Source organism: Cheilinus undulatus, linkage group 2 (assembly GCF_018320785.1).
Source record: "Cheilinus undulatus linkage group 2, ASM1832078v1, whole genome shotgun sequence".
NCBI lineage: Eukaryota > Metazoa > Chordata > Actinopteri > Labriformes > Labridae > Cheilinus > Cheilinus undulatus.
The window spans coordinates 47,658,197-47,674,082 of NC_054866.1; the positions used below are offsets into that span (position 1 = coordinate 47,658,197).

Below are 15,886 nucleotides of genomic sequence, written 5' to 3' on the forward strand. Positions count from 1 at the left end.
AAATATCGTGTGACTCTTCTTTAATTATGTCAATTTTATGTCACGCGAGTTCGGATTACATTACATTGATTAAATAGTGCGATAAATGTCAACTAAGTTCGTGTGAATCTTCCTTGTGGGAAGGCGAGAGTATACTACGCATCAACAGCGCCATCTTGTGTTCAAAATATGGCAGTTCACTACTGTAACTAGACTCCGCTATGTCACGTGGTCAGCTCGCCGCTAATTGGCTGTCCGGCTCTGGTCACATGACCTCTTCTGCTTTCACTGTCCCGTCTCTGTACTGCTGGTATTTGAACAGCCGTTAATGGGCTTCTTCTTTGCTGTTTTGTCTATTTAACAATGAAGAAACAACCTTAATGTGTTTTATTGCAGAGGTTTGACAGCTACGCCGCCATAGAGTGGAATTTGATGAACCTGGACGTTTGATAACAGGTGGGCGGCCCGTTTTTGCTGCTAAAAGTGGGTTGTTTATGTTGTTTTGCTCTGTCAGCGACTCTGTTCAGTAAGCACAAAGTGGCTCGTAAGGTTACAGTTAGATTATAGAAAATATGCTTCTTTGAAATAGGGACAGAATTGTAAAAGTCAGACATGAGTCTGAAGAATCTTAAAGTGCGAAGAATCTTAAATTAAGCTGATGTTTTGCTTTGTTCTTGCTAGCCAACTTTAGGGTGTTTTCTACTCGGGCTCACAAATTTCGCTTTTTCTAACACTTGGCTGATCTCTGACTCACCCTTTCTTCAAAAACTTGGGCCAAAACTCCTGAGTCACTTGTTCCTCTTCGAAGGTTTGTCTCTAATAAGATTTGTAGCTCCTCCACATGGATAAACAAACCCTCTCTGTCCTTAGCTAACAGTGGCTCATTCTGCTCCAGTCACTCAATAAGATCTGATAGACTTCAGAAGAGATAAACTTGATTTTGTGTGCTTAAAATGCTTTACATTGGCTCACCTGCTTTTAAAAGTATGATACAGTTATATCGCATTAATGGAGTCTTGACTTCGTTGTCAGTTCAGTAACATGGCATGCAAAATACTTAAACTGAAAAGTTCCTCATTCCAGGTTTGAGTTCAGTGTAATAGAGCTTTGTTTGGCTTTCAGTATCAAACAGAGGCTGCCATAAACGCTGATCTTTCTTCTATCTTCTTTTGTAACCTATACAGTAAGGCAGGGCCGCATATAAGGGGGGTAAAGGGCAGAGCTTTATGGGGCCCATAGAGGTCAGAAAAATCTTGTCTGTTGTAAAGTTAAGCTGTGACAACCACATTTGTTTGTTTGTTTGTTTGTTTGTTTTTTACTGATTAATAACCACCCTTATCAAAGCAGCATTTCTTTATGCTGTAGTATAGCCTTCAAAAATGTGACCCAATTTGCTTGAAACAGAATAGAACTGGGTTATAAAAGGCAAAAATGGGCAGAGGAGATGAAATGGGATTTTAATAGTAGCAGATATGGATTAAAAGTGGCAAAAACTGTCCAAAAGAATGGTGAAATTGGATTTTAAAATGGGCAAAAGCAGGTTAAAAGAGGCAAACATGGGTGCATAGTGGCAAAAATGGGCAGAAAGGGTGAAAATTTGAATTTAAAAATAGGAAAAAATTGGTTTTAAAGTGGCAACAGTGTGTGTAATAAACAGTGTAATACGGTTAGAATTGACAGAATAGCGGAAAAATAGATAAAATGGGATGAAAAAGTGGCAAAAATGGGTTACATGAGGCAAAAATGGGGAAAAAAATGGCAGAAAAAGCAGTAGATTGGATTTTAAAAAATAAGCAAAAATTGGTTAAAAGTGGTAAACATGGGTGTGAAGTAGGGCAGGGCAATTAATCACAAATTAGATTAAATCACAATATGGCCTGCTGCAATTTACAAATCGCAAATTTTTAACTTGAAAAGTGTGAAAATACCATTTTTTTTTTGTTTTTTGTTTTTTTTTGCAGTGGAGATTTTATGCACATAATGCATAACCTATTTTTTAAAAAATAAAAATTCCTGCTTTACTAATGTATGTTTTTGTTATTCAAAATTTGTGGGCATAAAAAAACGTGAAATGTGGTAAGAATAGACAGAAATGGTCTTCAAAAGTAATGAAAAGTGGTTAATGGTGGCAAAAATGGGCTAAAGGAGGCAACACTATGCCAAGAGTGGCTAAAACAGATCAAAAAAGGCTGGCATTGGCAGAAAGGGTGGTGAAGATGAATTTAAAAATAGGAAAAAATAGGTTTTAAGTGGCCAGGAAAAGATTTAGTCTACAGTGGAAACAGTGATGAAAATTGGTTAAACATGGTATACATTGGCCTAAACTGGCAAATGGGCAAAAATGGATGAAAAGTGCCAAATTACAGTGGCAAAAATGGTTTGAAAATGTCGTTAAAATGAGTTAGGCTATAAGTGGCACAAATAAATTATCAGAAACCAAGAAGAGTTTGACACACTTTTCAGCTTCACAGTGAAGTAAGGGAACATTAGTACCAATGCCACTGGTCAAACATGCAAGCAATAATACCATCAATAAGACACAGCTGGGGAGGGCTCATTCTCTGGGTTTGTCAGGGGCCAAGACAAATCCATGGGCAGGCCTGCAGTTAGGGGCAGTTATACCTTTTTAGCAATGACCCACATTTATTATTATCCTTAAAGAAAAACATACTGACTGCAGGGACAAGTATGAAGCAAGTTAACCATCGTTACATGCAGCATTCATAGCCAGAGTTCATTTGCAAGGCCCGTCCCCACCTGGGCCTTTTAAAATACAAACTCAACAATACATAAAAAAAAAATATAAGCCCAATAATAGAAGGACAAAATAAAAAAAACAGTCTCTTTTTAGAAACTGCTTGACTCCAGTCTGAATCCAGCACGAGCTCTGCCTGTAAAGCTGTTCACATTTTGATCCTCTGAACAGAAAAGAAGGTTTGTCTCAGTGAGGATTTATGATGACTAGAAAGCACTCTACTTTACTTTATGATGCCATCTTAATTTAGTCACAGTAAAAAGTCTTTTTGTGTTTGTTTATGGAATCAGCAGTTTAAACTAAGAGGTATAGTATAATCAAGCACAAGCTTCATGATCTAATCTGGGCTGTATTCTATTTTATCATTAGAATTAGAAATGGATCAACTAAATATGGGTTGTGGGTCGCAGCTGGCCATAGTTTGGACCCCTCAGAGCAAAATGAATAATAATGAATATTCAAGGTAAGAAAGATAAGAGATGAATAATCAAGGTAAAAAAAATTCTAAAACTACAATGTAAATGTTGAAGAAGAGCAAGGTGTCTTGAACGTGTTTGTCTTCTCTCTGCGTGAAACCAAACTCCTTATACTCTACCGTCCAGTTTAAATAAAGTTTTCACACAGCAGTAATGAGTCACATGTTTCTGTGGGGAGACTCCGTCTCTTGTGACTGAGCTCTGATGAGCTTTACTGAGTCAGACTGATGCTGTCAGCATTTAAGAGTCCATACTTCCTCTCTCTTTGAGCAATCAAACTTCTAAATCACAAGACCTCTCAACCCAGCAGACAGTTTTTATGTGGGTTTATTTTTGTCCCTAAAAGCCCTGCAGACCTGTAGGTAGCTGGAGCCATGTGCGTCTTTGTGCTAGACTGTGTGTGGTGTTAAAAACATCCAGAATTTTCTCTTTGTTGAGTCTGTAAAGGTTAATGTGTAGAGGAGAGACAATGCTGTTTGAAAATGCTCTGTAGTCTCACAGCACTGATTCTGTGTTGAGACAAATAAAAACTAAATGTGGAAAAGAAACTCGTTTCCCCTTTTTCTCCCATAATACAAAAAATAAATTCACATAAATGTTTATTACATTTTGATCAAATTTCTGGACTGTTAACTTTTGTTATGATGCTGAAAGATTTCCTTGGTAGTTTCACCTCTGGCTAATATTTTAAGTTTTGTGCAGCGCCGTATTTGGCTGAGTCATCAAGCTTTCAGCTCAGCTCCATGGAAGTGTGGGGTAAATTTCATGTTTTTCTTCCTCTCTTTGGTCTCAGAGCTGCAGAGCATCATCTGATCCAGCAGACACAACCATTGAATCATTGACATCTCTCTCTAAAAATGAAGACGGACATCGCTTACAACCAGGTAGGGAATATATGGGTACTTCTTCTAAGTTATTCAGATCAGACTGAATTATTTCCCACTGAGAGTGTGAATAACTTCTGTCAAACATTGAATGGCTCTTAATCTTTAACATAAAAAAATGTATTTTTGCACCTTCTCTTTAAAAGATGCTCAATCGTATGTCCATAATAAAACACTAAATGGTAATTAACTTTTTATTTTGGCATTCAAATAGCACCAAGTTGCATGACTACTTCACACTGAACATTTTGTCACCACTTTTATTTCAAGTTTTCTAGTTTATTTTTATTCCATAATTTATGTTGGGGTTGTCTTTCTATTTTTTATTTATGTTTTTTGAGTAAAATAAAAATAATGTTTAAGCAAAGTGGCATAGTAAAACCTCCCTTTACCATTTAGATGAAAACAGAAACCACCATTTTTATCCTGAAATGTAAAAAAAAAAAAAATCTCCTGCTGGAGAAACCTAGCTTGTGTGTCTTGAGCTGTAGCACAGGTTCTGTCTGTAGGCTGCGTCTGTGCACTCCTGAGCTGTTTTGCATGTGGAATAAAACATCTTGTGTGCGTGCGTTTGGAATCAGGAAAAAAAATCAGCATTATAGGAGAGGACTGGCCAGTCACTGGTCGTGGCTGAGCAGGCCATTATTTGGCCAGTTCCTGTAAGCCAGTCTGCTGATGCAACTTTAGTAAAGACTATCGTTTCTCATCAGAGAAGTGCTGCTCATCTGGCTGAGTCCATGGTAGACTGTATGTAAAATACAGCAGCTTTACTCATGATCCTTTCAGTGGTAAAGGCCAAAAAAACAAAGTAATTCTAATGTCAGTTTTTTCTCAATTAAGGGGAGCAAAGTTTGCCAAAATAAACACCAAATCCTGTTGATATGCAAACAATCAATCCAGCTTAGACTTCAGATTTACTACAAATGAAAACCTAGAGGACTTAATGTGGAAAATTACAACCCTTGTGCACAGATGCTACATTTTTACTTAAAACCTTTTGATAAGTGATAATCAGAATCATGAAGTTTCCCTGTATTGTATCGCTAACCTCAAAGTTCTTCTGTTTCACTGTGTAAGCTCTCTCACATCCTCATTTTATACTTTTATGGTAATAACACTTTTGTTTAGATAGAAGGTACTGCTGGTTACAGCATTTCTATAAACTCATGGTCATGTACAGTAAGAGGAGCAGCCTGAAATAGCTCAGTGAGTGAATATTAAATTTTATTTATCACACATTGATGGCAGCAGTGACGTATCTGTAGTGGAACTCCGACTGCAAAAATCTAAAATCTAATCAGTTCTTCCTTATGCCATTTGTGACATTTCCTGAAAATTTCATGAAAATCCATCCATAACTTTTTGAGTTATGTTGCTAACAAACAAACAAACAAACCCTGCCGATCACATAACCTCTTTGGCGGAGGTAATTATAGACTTATAGACCAGGACTTTCTTGTCATAGTTTCACTTTTATTAAAACCAAGCTGGCATCTGTACATGCATGGACCTGATATAAACTCTAATGGTAGCTTCATTTGGATAATGGTTTCCTGTTCAAGCTCTAAAGATCTTTAATTGCATAGATGGTGATCTATGACGAGCAGACAAGTCACATGTTGGAATAAAATCCTTTAAATCTTCTTTACTTCATTCTTTTAATGTTTGTTTTGATGTTTGTAGCTGATGGACGTGGAGAGGAGGAGACGAGAATCCGACAGGAAAGCAGAGTTGGTACGTCACACCCAAAAACATCACGTCATGGAAAACATTTCATGACAAGTGAGAGACATCACACGAGAAACACTGTGCTGAAAAATACAACAAAACTTAATTGTGCAAACAGTAAAGACAGTGGAAACGAGACGAGAGAGACAAGCTGGAACTAACGAGAGACTGCAGTGTTTTAGGTTTAAGTGTACAGTGATGTGGGGCTGTGGGGGAGTGTGGGGGAGTGGGGGTGGGGTTGCACTTGTGCGGTACAAACATATGGGGTTAAAGATAACCAAGGGGAGATGAGTTGAGACGTCACTTTAAGGCAGGATTTAAAAAAAGTAAAGGAGACACTGCAATAATGTGAGTTGTATATGTTTAAATTACATGTGTTTGTATGAGGAGAGAAGAACAGTTTAAGAGATAGGAGCAAAAAAAGAAAATAATAATAATAAAAATAAAAACAAAGGAAAAATGAAAAGTAATAAATAATATATAAAAACTGAGTACAGATAAAATGAAATAAAAATAAATGGAAAAAAAAATCAAAATAACAGCACTAATAATGCCTGGCATTTTCACAAGGGCCCTTGCACTCAGGTCAGTGCATGGGCTCAAAAGTATTCTTCCTTCCAATGTTTTTGGTTTACTTATTTTAATATTTCCCCCTTTGATTATTGTTTTTTTCCCTCAAATTCCTTTATTTTTTAAATATCTATTATATTTTTTATTATTTTTTTCTGTCGCAATGCCTTTTTCTTTTGTTTCTATTTAAAAAAATGGTCAAAAGAGAAGGAAAGTAAAAGAAATAATTAGATAATTTAATAATCAAAATTAAGAATAGTTATTAGAAAATTAAAAAGAAAAGTATTAAATATGTAAAATAAATTAAATGGGGGGGTGTACTGAGAAATTACAGTGGTGTGGCTGTAAGTTGCAATGTATTTTGAATAATATTAATTGTTATTAAGTTATTAAGCAATAATTGTTTAATACGGTTCAATAATTATTATACTTATAATTATCAACATTATTATGAATTGTAACAAAGTAATTTATCAAATATATATTACTATTATGACCAGCATTTACAATGTTACAATGTCATTTAGTAGACTCATTTATTACTGTTATCATTATAAACACCTTTGACAAACAAACGTACAAATAAATAAATAAATGATAGAAATAGACAGGATAGTGATAGTATCAGGAGCTACGACTGACATAAATTATGGTGGTTATGAATAGAAATATTATAGTCATTATAATGTAACAATAATACCAGTAACAGTAATAACAACAATAATCATAAATATTATTATTCTCACTATCACAATCATTAACAGCAGTTAATGATTATAATAACACATCCTAATATCTTAAAAAAATAGGGTTTCTGTAGATTAAAAGTCTAAACATTTACGTGTTTTTCCATCAATCCAGTATTCCAGGTGTGTGATCGCTCTGGCCACGGTGTCCACTGTGCTGCTGGCCGCCATGGCCATCTACAACCTCCTCACACCACGGGTTTCCTCGTCACATCCTGCCCCGAGCAGCAGCCTTCAGCTGACCCAGAGAGAGACCTGCACCGACCCCTGCAAGTGAGAAAGCAACCACAAATCTTTCTTTTCATTTCAGCTTTTGTATTTATACTTCTCTAATCACAGAGTCGTTTCCTCTTGCTCCTCCTGTCAGCATCGTTCTGGTGGAGAGCATCCCTGAAGGTGTGGAGTTTAACTCCAGCGTCACTCACCCCTCCATCTTCCAGGCCTGGGTCAACCTGATGGCTGAGGCTCGCAGCAGTGTGGACATCGCCTCCTTCTACTGGACGCTCACCAACAAAGACATCGGCACTCATGAGCCATCAGCCTATCAGGTCAGGAGTTTTACTCTTTAACATATGATTCCAAAGGACTGAGGAATAAGTCAACAGACTTTTGTCATTCTCTTAAGTTCTTACACAAAAAGGTTCTTCTCAATCAAACAGTAATTTTTTGCTGTGTGTTCAGGGTGAGACAGTTCTGAAGAAATTATCTGAGCTTTCAGGGAAGATTACTGTTCGGATCGCCGTCAACACACCGCAGGAGAGTCAACCCCAGGACGACCTCAGACTGCTCAATGATTCAGGTGATTCTGCCCTTTACCTTGTACTGTTCCAAATCGTGCTGTTATCGCAAAGGCTTCTATGGATAAAATCTGAATATACAGTGCTTAACAAATTTATTAGACCACCCTAACTCCACCAAAGTAAGGATTATGCCACAGCATTGGTAATTACCAAAATCATTTTTTATGTTTCTGCAATGGTTAATACACCAATATGTAGAAGCTCTTTAACCAAAATTATATTTTTAATGCTATAAGATAATTATTATTGTTATCCATGAATTTTACAATTTACTGATTTACAAAAAAAATGAAAAAATAGTAAAGCACATTACTATTTCCTGATTAATATGTCAAATTATGGTTATTTACTAGCATTCCTGAACAGAAAAGTTAGTTTTAGTGGTTGAATGTTATGCTTGATTAATTTCTGACTTCTCAGAGAAGCCCAGTGAGCCGGCTCAAATTTGGGTGAATTCAGTTTGAAATCCCTCATTCCTGTTCAAAATGGTAAAACGTGGAGAGCTGACTGAAAATGAAAGAGTCCAAGTTAAAGCACTCCATGATGCTGGATGGTCTTTGAGACAAATATGACAGGTGGTTTAATAAATTTGTTAAGCACTGTAGATAACCAAAAAAATCTCCCAATAGCGTTTCTCCACATTAGTTAGAGTCAATACTTGATGTAAGGTTGGCCAGCCTTGCTTTAAATCAGTGTAATCTATGAACAGTCTTCAGTTTTATATTTTAATGTATGTTTTTGATAAGCTGAAGATGACTGGCTCCTTTCTGTTGTTGACTGCATTTGTTGCCAGAGAATCTAAATCTTCTTCCCATTGTTTCTTTAACTGCGTCCAGGGTTCTCAGGTGTAGGGACTGAGAAGTGTTTAGATTTAACCAATAAACCCTTTAGGCCAAGAACTGAGTCCAAAAACAGATTCACGGAGAGAGCTTGGCGGCAAGGATGAAAGTGAGCTGTGAGGATAAAAAGCTACAAATGAGCAGTTACATGAAGAAATGGAAGCTGGGACTTTTATAATCTAGCTTTAGGTGCTGCAACATGCTATTAAAATGCATGATTGTAAACAAATAGGAGATTATTCACTGCTGCTGCATGAATTTAACATTTGATCTACAAATACAGAATAATCATATTCACTTGTTCGAGCACTAATTAATATTTGATGTATGTCGTTTTTTAGGAGCTCATATAAGGACTGTAAACATGAGGAAACTCACCTCAGGCGTCCTCCACACAAAGTTCTGGGTCGTGGACAAGAAACACATTTACATCGGCAGTGCCAACATGGACTGGAGGTCTCTCACGCAGGTACATTCATACATTAGAGATGGATTGGTTATTGTTCGAAGGAAATTCAATCTGGTTTAAAGTTTTTACGCTGTACTATATTATTTAATGGCACAAGTGAAAAGTGAAGATTTAATTTTCTTTGTAGAAAGAACCAGCGGGTTTTCAGTTGTTGTATGTGTTCCTGTAAAGCGTCCTTGGGTTTCTTGAAAGGCACTATATAAATTCAAGATATTATTATTATTAATATTACTGGAAGAAGTGAATATGAAATTACGTATTGTTTGTTTTTTTTATTTAGAATTTAGATTGTCAAACGCTGCATGGCAGCACAGGGGTTAGCGCTGTTGCCTCACATTAAGAAGGTCCCTGGTTCACTTCCCAAGCAGAATTTCCTTCTGCTTTCAAGAGGAAGTTCTTGTATTGGATTAATTTACAGTCACATGCCAGCCTGGTTTGAATGTTTTTTTGTTTAAAAAATAATATCTTAAAGAGGCTAAAAATTCAGACCCTGACAAAAAGTCAAAGAATAATTGGCTGGCATGTTGATCAAGAAATATTAAGAGCTTAACATTCCTAGCACAATTTTGGTGTCTAGTAAATTAAAACCAAGAAACTGGAGAAATCCACATTTGAAAATGTGGATAATCTGTTGGTGGTGTGCAGGTGAAGGAGCTGGGTGCAGTGGTCTACAACTGCAGCTGCCTGGCTGCAGACCTTGAGAAGATCTTTGAAGCCTACTGGTTCCTTGGGGAGAGTCAGTCCATCCCGTCACCGTGGCCCATCAGCTTCTCCACCCTCTACAATAAGGACACGCCACTCCAGCTGCCACTCAACAAAACACCGTCTGCTGTTTACCTGTCGGTGAGAAAACAAGTCCTAAATCTGTACATTAATACCACAGTATAAACAAAGTCCATCTTCCCTTTATAGTTAACTTCCTTGAAAAGAGCATGTGCACTTTTTATGCAGTGTCTTCCTTTATCTCTCACAGGTACTACTGACACTTTAAGTAAAAAATTCAGCTGCTTACGATAAGTATTAATTTAAAAAAAATAAAAATAAAAAAATACAAATTTCTGAGCCCCACATTTTCCTGTATTCCAAAGAGCCCCCGAAACAAAAAGAAAATACACCCAACAACCCGGCATTTTCTGTACCCTGCAGTCTTACATTAGTGTTTTTAATAAATTGTCTTCTGTATTTCTCTTCTGTGCCTCAGAGTTCCCCTCCGTCTTTCTGCGCTGCTGGCAGGACTCCAGACCTCCAGTCAATCCTTAGCGTGATGGAGGATGCACAGAGCTTCATCTACGTCGCTGTCATGAACTATCTGCCCACCATGGAGTTTTCTCATCCTAAAAGGTAAGCCTGTGAAATACAGCTACAGGTAAGATCACTAAGAATAAGCAGGCACCATGTTTATACAAAGCATTAGCAGGAGTACTCTAAATGCTTTATCTGGGTGCACCTCAATGCATACTGAAAACATTTTCATATCTGATGGATTTTAAACACAGCACCTACGGGTAAACATGTGAGATCACCCATCAACTGGCATTATCTTCTGTATTCTGCTAGTAAGCAAGAGCATGGTTTTATTATGTCTGTCTAGCCTTGTTTGGAGCTATTGTTAGTTTTGACCCTAACCTTTTTTTTAAAAGCTGTTTTCATGAAGAAAGTCCTCAATTTAAAACAAAAGGTAGTACTGGGAAGTAGGCCAAAGAGGTGCAGCATGGAGTAGTGCTGGTCTGTACTTCCTGGAATTGCTGGCGGGTTCTGCATTTGAGGACTGAGTTTGGACCATTGAAATTGCAACCAATGGCAGCCACCAAAACAAGACATATCCTGTTACAATTATAAAAACTAAGAATTTCTCTGGGTTTGAAAACTTTTGGAAATATTTGAATAATGGAAGACCTCTGTTAATAGAAATCTATAACATAGGAATAGTCACTTCTTAGATAAATATAGACTTTTGGGTGCTAAAATTCCACATACTGTATCTTTGTAAAGAGCTGCTGAAAAGAGTAAGAAACAGGGCTGATTGTAATCATATCTTGTTTTTGGCGCCATCTGCAGGTACTGGGCCGACATTGACACTCAGCTGAGGAAAGTGGCGTATGAAAAGCGGGTCAGTGTGCGTCTGCTGATCAGCTGCTGGGCCAGCACTCAGCCGATCATGTTTCCCTTCCTCAAATCTCTTGCTTCAGTGTACGACCCCAAGAGCAAGCTGGACATCCAGGTGGTATGTAGAGCGTCTGATTCTGTCTGAGAAAGGAGGGTCTATGTCCTACTTTGGATTTTCTTTGGTAAATTAAATGACCTGCTGACTTTTGCCCCTAATTCAGAGACTGTTTGTGGTTCCTGCTACCCCTGAGCAGAAGGAGATTCCATTTGCTCGAGTCAACCATAACAAGTACATGGTGACCGACAAGATAGCATACATAGGTAAGGCTGCTCACGCACAGCTTGGTTTATAACAGTGGTAACCAAGACCCCCCTATCACTACATTTCCAGCTTGGTTGAGTATGGTTCAGTATGATAAACCCCATAGCTTGCCTTTCCACAGACACTTGGTAGGCAGCAGTCTAAGCTAGATGGCAATAGTTGCATAGGCTAACATATTCAAGAATTGTTTCAGACACAAATGAGCCTTACAAGCAGAGCCAAATCTAAACCTAGCAAATAAAAGACTGTCCAGGAAAAATTCTTCTGAACTCAATGGAATGTGTAAACAGAGCGGTGTTGTGTTTTAACCGCTGTCACAGGTGGTAACGATCCTTTTGACAAATCAACAAAATGCAGCGGGCTTACTGTGTGTTTCTGGGATACCCCATGAAAGACTGCCAACAAAGTAGGATGGTCCCGGTTGTTATTTAGGACTGTTTCCTACTTTTGATAACACAAGTAAAAGCATACTGTACCAAACTGAACTGGACTGCTTGGTGGAAACGACCTCGAAGAAAACCTAGGCCCCACTAGGATTGATAAAATCTCAACAGAAAAGGCCTACAACACTAACCTGGCATGCCAGATTGATTTGTTTCACACATCCATCAGGTAAACCTCTCATAGACAGCATTTGGGAAAGGGCAGAGCCTTAAAAAAAAAACTCAGAGGGTGATTGGATGAATGATCGGTTTGTCACATCTTTACGGGCCAATCAGAGCAACAAAACACGTGAAACAGCCGCTACCGAGGACTAAACTCCATAGAGAACTGCACAGCGTGAACCATGGCAACTGTAGACATGTCAGTACACGACTTGCGTTTTTGAAAAGAAAACAACTCAATGCTGTTCTTCATTCTTTTCTTTTAACAAAGAAATGTCATCAAGTTCTGATAAAACTGGCGCTATAGCAGCATCTACGCTAATCTCTTCCACCATAATTGCACCAGCTTTTTATTGCTGCTTGCTTACGTCACAACTCCGCCGCGCCCAAAAGTACTGCCCCCCTGTTAGAGGGGCAGGGTCAATCCCCACAGTGGGTTGGTGACATCACCAGCCCACATATTTGCCCTGCCCAAATTTAAACCCAGCCAGGAAAGAGGTGAAAAACTGTTTAACAGTCTAAATGAAAAATTCAGTCACACATAGATCTCAGTGTTTTCACACATTTACAGCAGCCTTATTCCAACATATCTAGAGTGTTAAGACAAAAACTTGGATTTCACTTTACAGGGTCTTTAACAGAAATTGCCACTGTGATTCAAGGATAGACTTGATCACTTTCAGAGCTCACTGGGCCTCAAGTTCATCCCTTTGCAGGATTTCTATGATTCACACTACCTAACCTCCCAAGCCCGTCTTGTCTTGGCTCTTGGATCCACCACTGTATGATCACTGTTCAGCAAACCATTCACCTCATTTAACCAGGCAGTTTTCCCTGTTCTGTTCTATGTACAAGTCATTAAAGTCATTTTTCTCTTTCTTCAGGTACGTCTAATTGGTCAGGTGACTACTTTGTGAGTACAGCTGGATCTGCGTTGGTTGTGAACCAGACTGCGTCAGGGTCCCCGAAGCCGAGCGTCCAATCACAGCTGAAGGCGGTCTTTGAGAGAGACTGGGACTCTGACTACAGCACTCCTCTCACCCAGAACACAAACCTCAGAAACTTGTGTTAGTTTGGACCGCGTTAGCTAGATACTTCTTCTTCTAAGTGCACATTTATTTTACTGTTTGAATCCACATGTTGTCTGTACCAATGAGCAGAAACAAGCAACAGGTCAGTGAAAAGGGAAACTTTACTAAGGCAAGCAGAGTTTCAGCAGGCTAAGGTGGAAGGGAAGATTGTGGACTTTCAGTAACTCTGCTTTACAGCTTTATAATCCTTTATGACCTCGGAGTATTGTGCCAAGTGATACTGAAATGAGTGCCGGTCATCCAGTGTCAGAGGTGATTCAAGGAAGCCGGAATAGAATTAACTCTCTTTGCTGACGTTACTCCTGTGGAACATCAAACCAGGTTGTAAAATATCAAGTCACAGCATTTAACCGTCAGTGTTTCTTTTGAAACGTAAGCATGCATGATTAACTGGAATTATTTTATCAGGGTTTTTTGGTCGTGTAGGGTCAGTAGCAGCAGAGGACGCTGTGCCTGGTCACTGATGTTTTAGCCGCTTTCTACAGTCTCATATCCTTCAGTGATCTATTCATTAAATCTTTTCTATTTTAAACATTAATCAAAAGTATGAACTCTGCACAACCTCAGCCTCAATAGGAGTTTATTTAATTTTCTAAGCTCATCTCAGGGAGGAGAGATTGGCTTTTTTCCTTTATTTTCCTGGAATAATGAACTCGTACGTGTGTGCTGTGCCTGTGCTGTAAGTAAGATGCAGGTTTTTGAATCGTGCTCTGATTCATTTTTTGAACATAAATAGATTTAATTTGAAAGTCTGCGGTGCACACAGTGGATTGAAGGTTTGCAGCAGCTTTAAATGAGGATGAACAAATTTAATTTCCACTGTGTGGAGTGATTGAAAACTACCAATTAGCGAGGAGGCGGTTGTTATGGCGACCCTCCAAAGAAGCGTGTTTTCTTGCAGAGTGGGGTTATGAAAGCTTCAGAGCTGTTATGGTGTATGTGTCATTATCTCTCTCCTCTTTTTAAAGAAAAATTCTAAATAAATGACTTTGGATTAAAACTGAGCCAGAGTATTTTTCACTGTATGAGAGTTTCCTCACATACAGTGCTATAAAAAGTATTTTTCCCTTTCCTGATTTCTGACATTTTTTGCATATTTGTCACACTTTAATGTTTCAGATAATCAAAAAGGACAAAGAAAACCTGAGTAAACACAAGTACAGTTTTTAAATGATGATTTCAGCGTTTTGGATAATTGGCAGATAGTCTCTCACATCATTGTGGAAGAATTTTGGTCCACTCTTCTTTACAGAATTGTCTTAATTCAGCCACATTGGAGGGTTTTCAAGCATAAACTTTTGAGGGCATGCCACAGCATCTCAATCAGATACAAGCCCATACTTCGACTACTCCACTCCAAAACCTTCATTTGTTTTACTAAGTCATTCAGAGGTGGACTTGCTGGTGTGTTTTATTTTTTTGTCCTGCTGTATAACCTAAGTTCCTTCAGGATTTTCTATGGTTCCATCAATTTCTGCAAGGCAACTGCAGACCATCACGCTTCCACCACGTTTGACTGTTGGTCTGATGCTCTTACTATAAAATGCTGCATTAGTCTTAGATTTAATGTCTACAAAATCAGCTTTTGCCCGGTCAGTTAACAGAATATTTCTCCAAAAGTCTTGGGGATAATCAAGATGTTTTTTGGTAAATGTGAGACGAATATTATGGTTAAAACAAAATGACAAAAATCTGCAAGATCGAGACATCTAGTTGTATTATTGTTTATTTATTCATCATGAATAAAAGAAACTTACATGAACAGACTGTATGAGCCTGGGCTTCAAAGTTTCAGTCAGAAACTTTACATGATGCTTTTCTTTTTCTTGACACTCTTAAAGAGAAATGTTCTCTAAAAAAAGGGTTGAATAAAAATAAATAAATAAAATTATTTTTCACATTGAGTGGGATTCCTTGAGTTAATGAGCTGAACAAAGCCACACTACTCCAAAAACAAGTCATTTTTTTATCCCCGTCTTTAAAATTACATTTTTTTTTAATGTGACTGCTTCCTCTTACCAGTCTATGCCAAATTCTGCAGGAGAAACACAAATACAACTTTATTTCAGGGTTTTTAAACCTCCAAAATCTCCTTAAGCTAATAACACAAACTCTCAAGCTGAACAACTAAAGATCCTGTGCAGCAGGTTTGTTTACCGTAGAGTTTTCTCTGTTAAACAGATAAACAGGCTGTCAGGCTTAACTGTTTTTACTAAAACAAACAAGCTTCAGGCAATAAGGAGAGCTCCCAGTTAAAAACGATAAAAGTTTGTTTCTGAAGATGTTTTTGGAGGCAAACTTTACTGGTGGTTTATAAATATGATACCCTCATTTTTCTCACTCAGGGCTTTTCTCCTCTGATATTACTGTCAGGCATGCTGGTATTCATATTCACAAGAGTGGAGGCTCAGCTGGGACTGTTGTCTCGTCTCCTGCTGATCAGTCAGGTTGACCGCACTTTTCTGTCCCTTTATATCTATCATTAGTCATATATATTCCTATCATGGACCTAATGC

At 38.0% G+C, this 15,886-nt stretch overlaps 1 protein-coding gene across 1 annotated transcript; it reads left to right on the plus strand.

The window, feature by feature from the left end:
* The first annotated feature begins 255 nt into the window (after positions 1–255).
* On the plus strand, positions 256–15,045 carry pld3 (phospholipase D family, member 3). Its single transcript, XM_041812611.1, has 12 exons — positions 256–435; positions 4,004–4,094; positions 5,778–5,828; positions 7,254–7,411; positions 7,506–7,686; positions 7,820–7,937; positions 9,119–9,246; positions 9,892–10,089; positions 10,448–10,587; positions 11,305–11,470; positions 11,574–11,673; positions 13,164–15,045. The coding sequence occupies exons 2-12, from the start codon at positions 4,068–4,070 to the stop codon at positions 13,349–13,351; spliced, it is 1,455 nt and encodes a 484-aa protein (XP_041668545.1). The 5' UTR covers positions 256–435; positions 4,004–4,067; the 3' UTR covers positions 13,352–15,045.
* The last annotated feature ends 841 nt before the right edge of the window (positions 15,046–15,886 follow it).

Excerpts from the sequence above, each read along its gene's own strand:
- pld3 (XM_041812611.1), top strand. The coding sequence starts at position 4,068 with ATGAAGACGGACATCGCTTACAACCAG. Across the intron at positions 7,938-9,118 it reads CAGACTGCTCAATGATTCAG|GAGCTCATATAAGGACTGTA; the intron begins GTGATTCTGCCC and ends GTCGTTTTTTAG. Across the intron at positions 11,674-13,163 it reads CGACAAGATAGCATACATAG|GTACGTCTAATTGGTCAGGT; the intron begins GTAAGGCTGCTC and ends CTCTTTCTTCAG.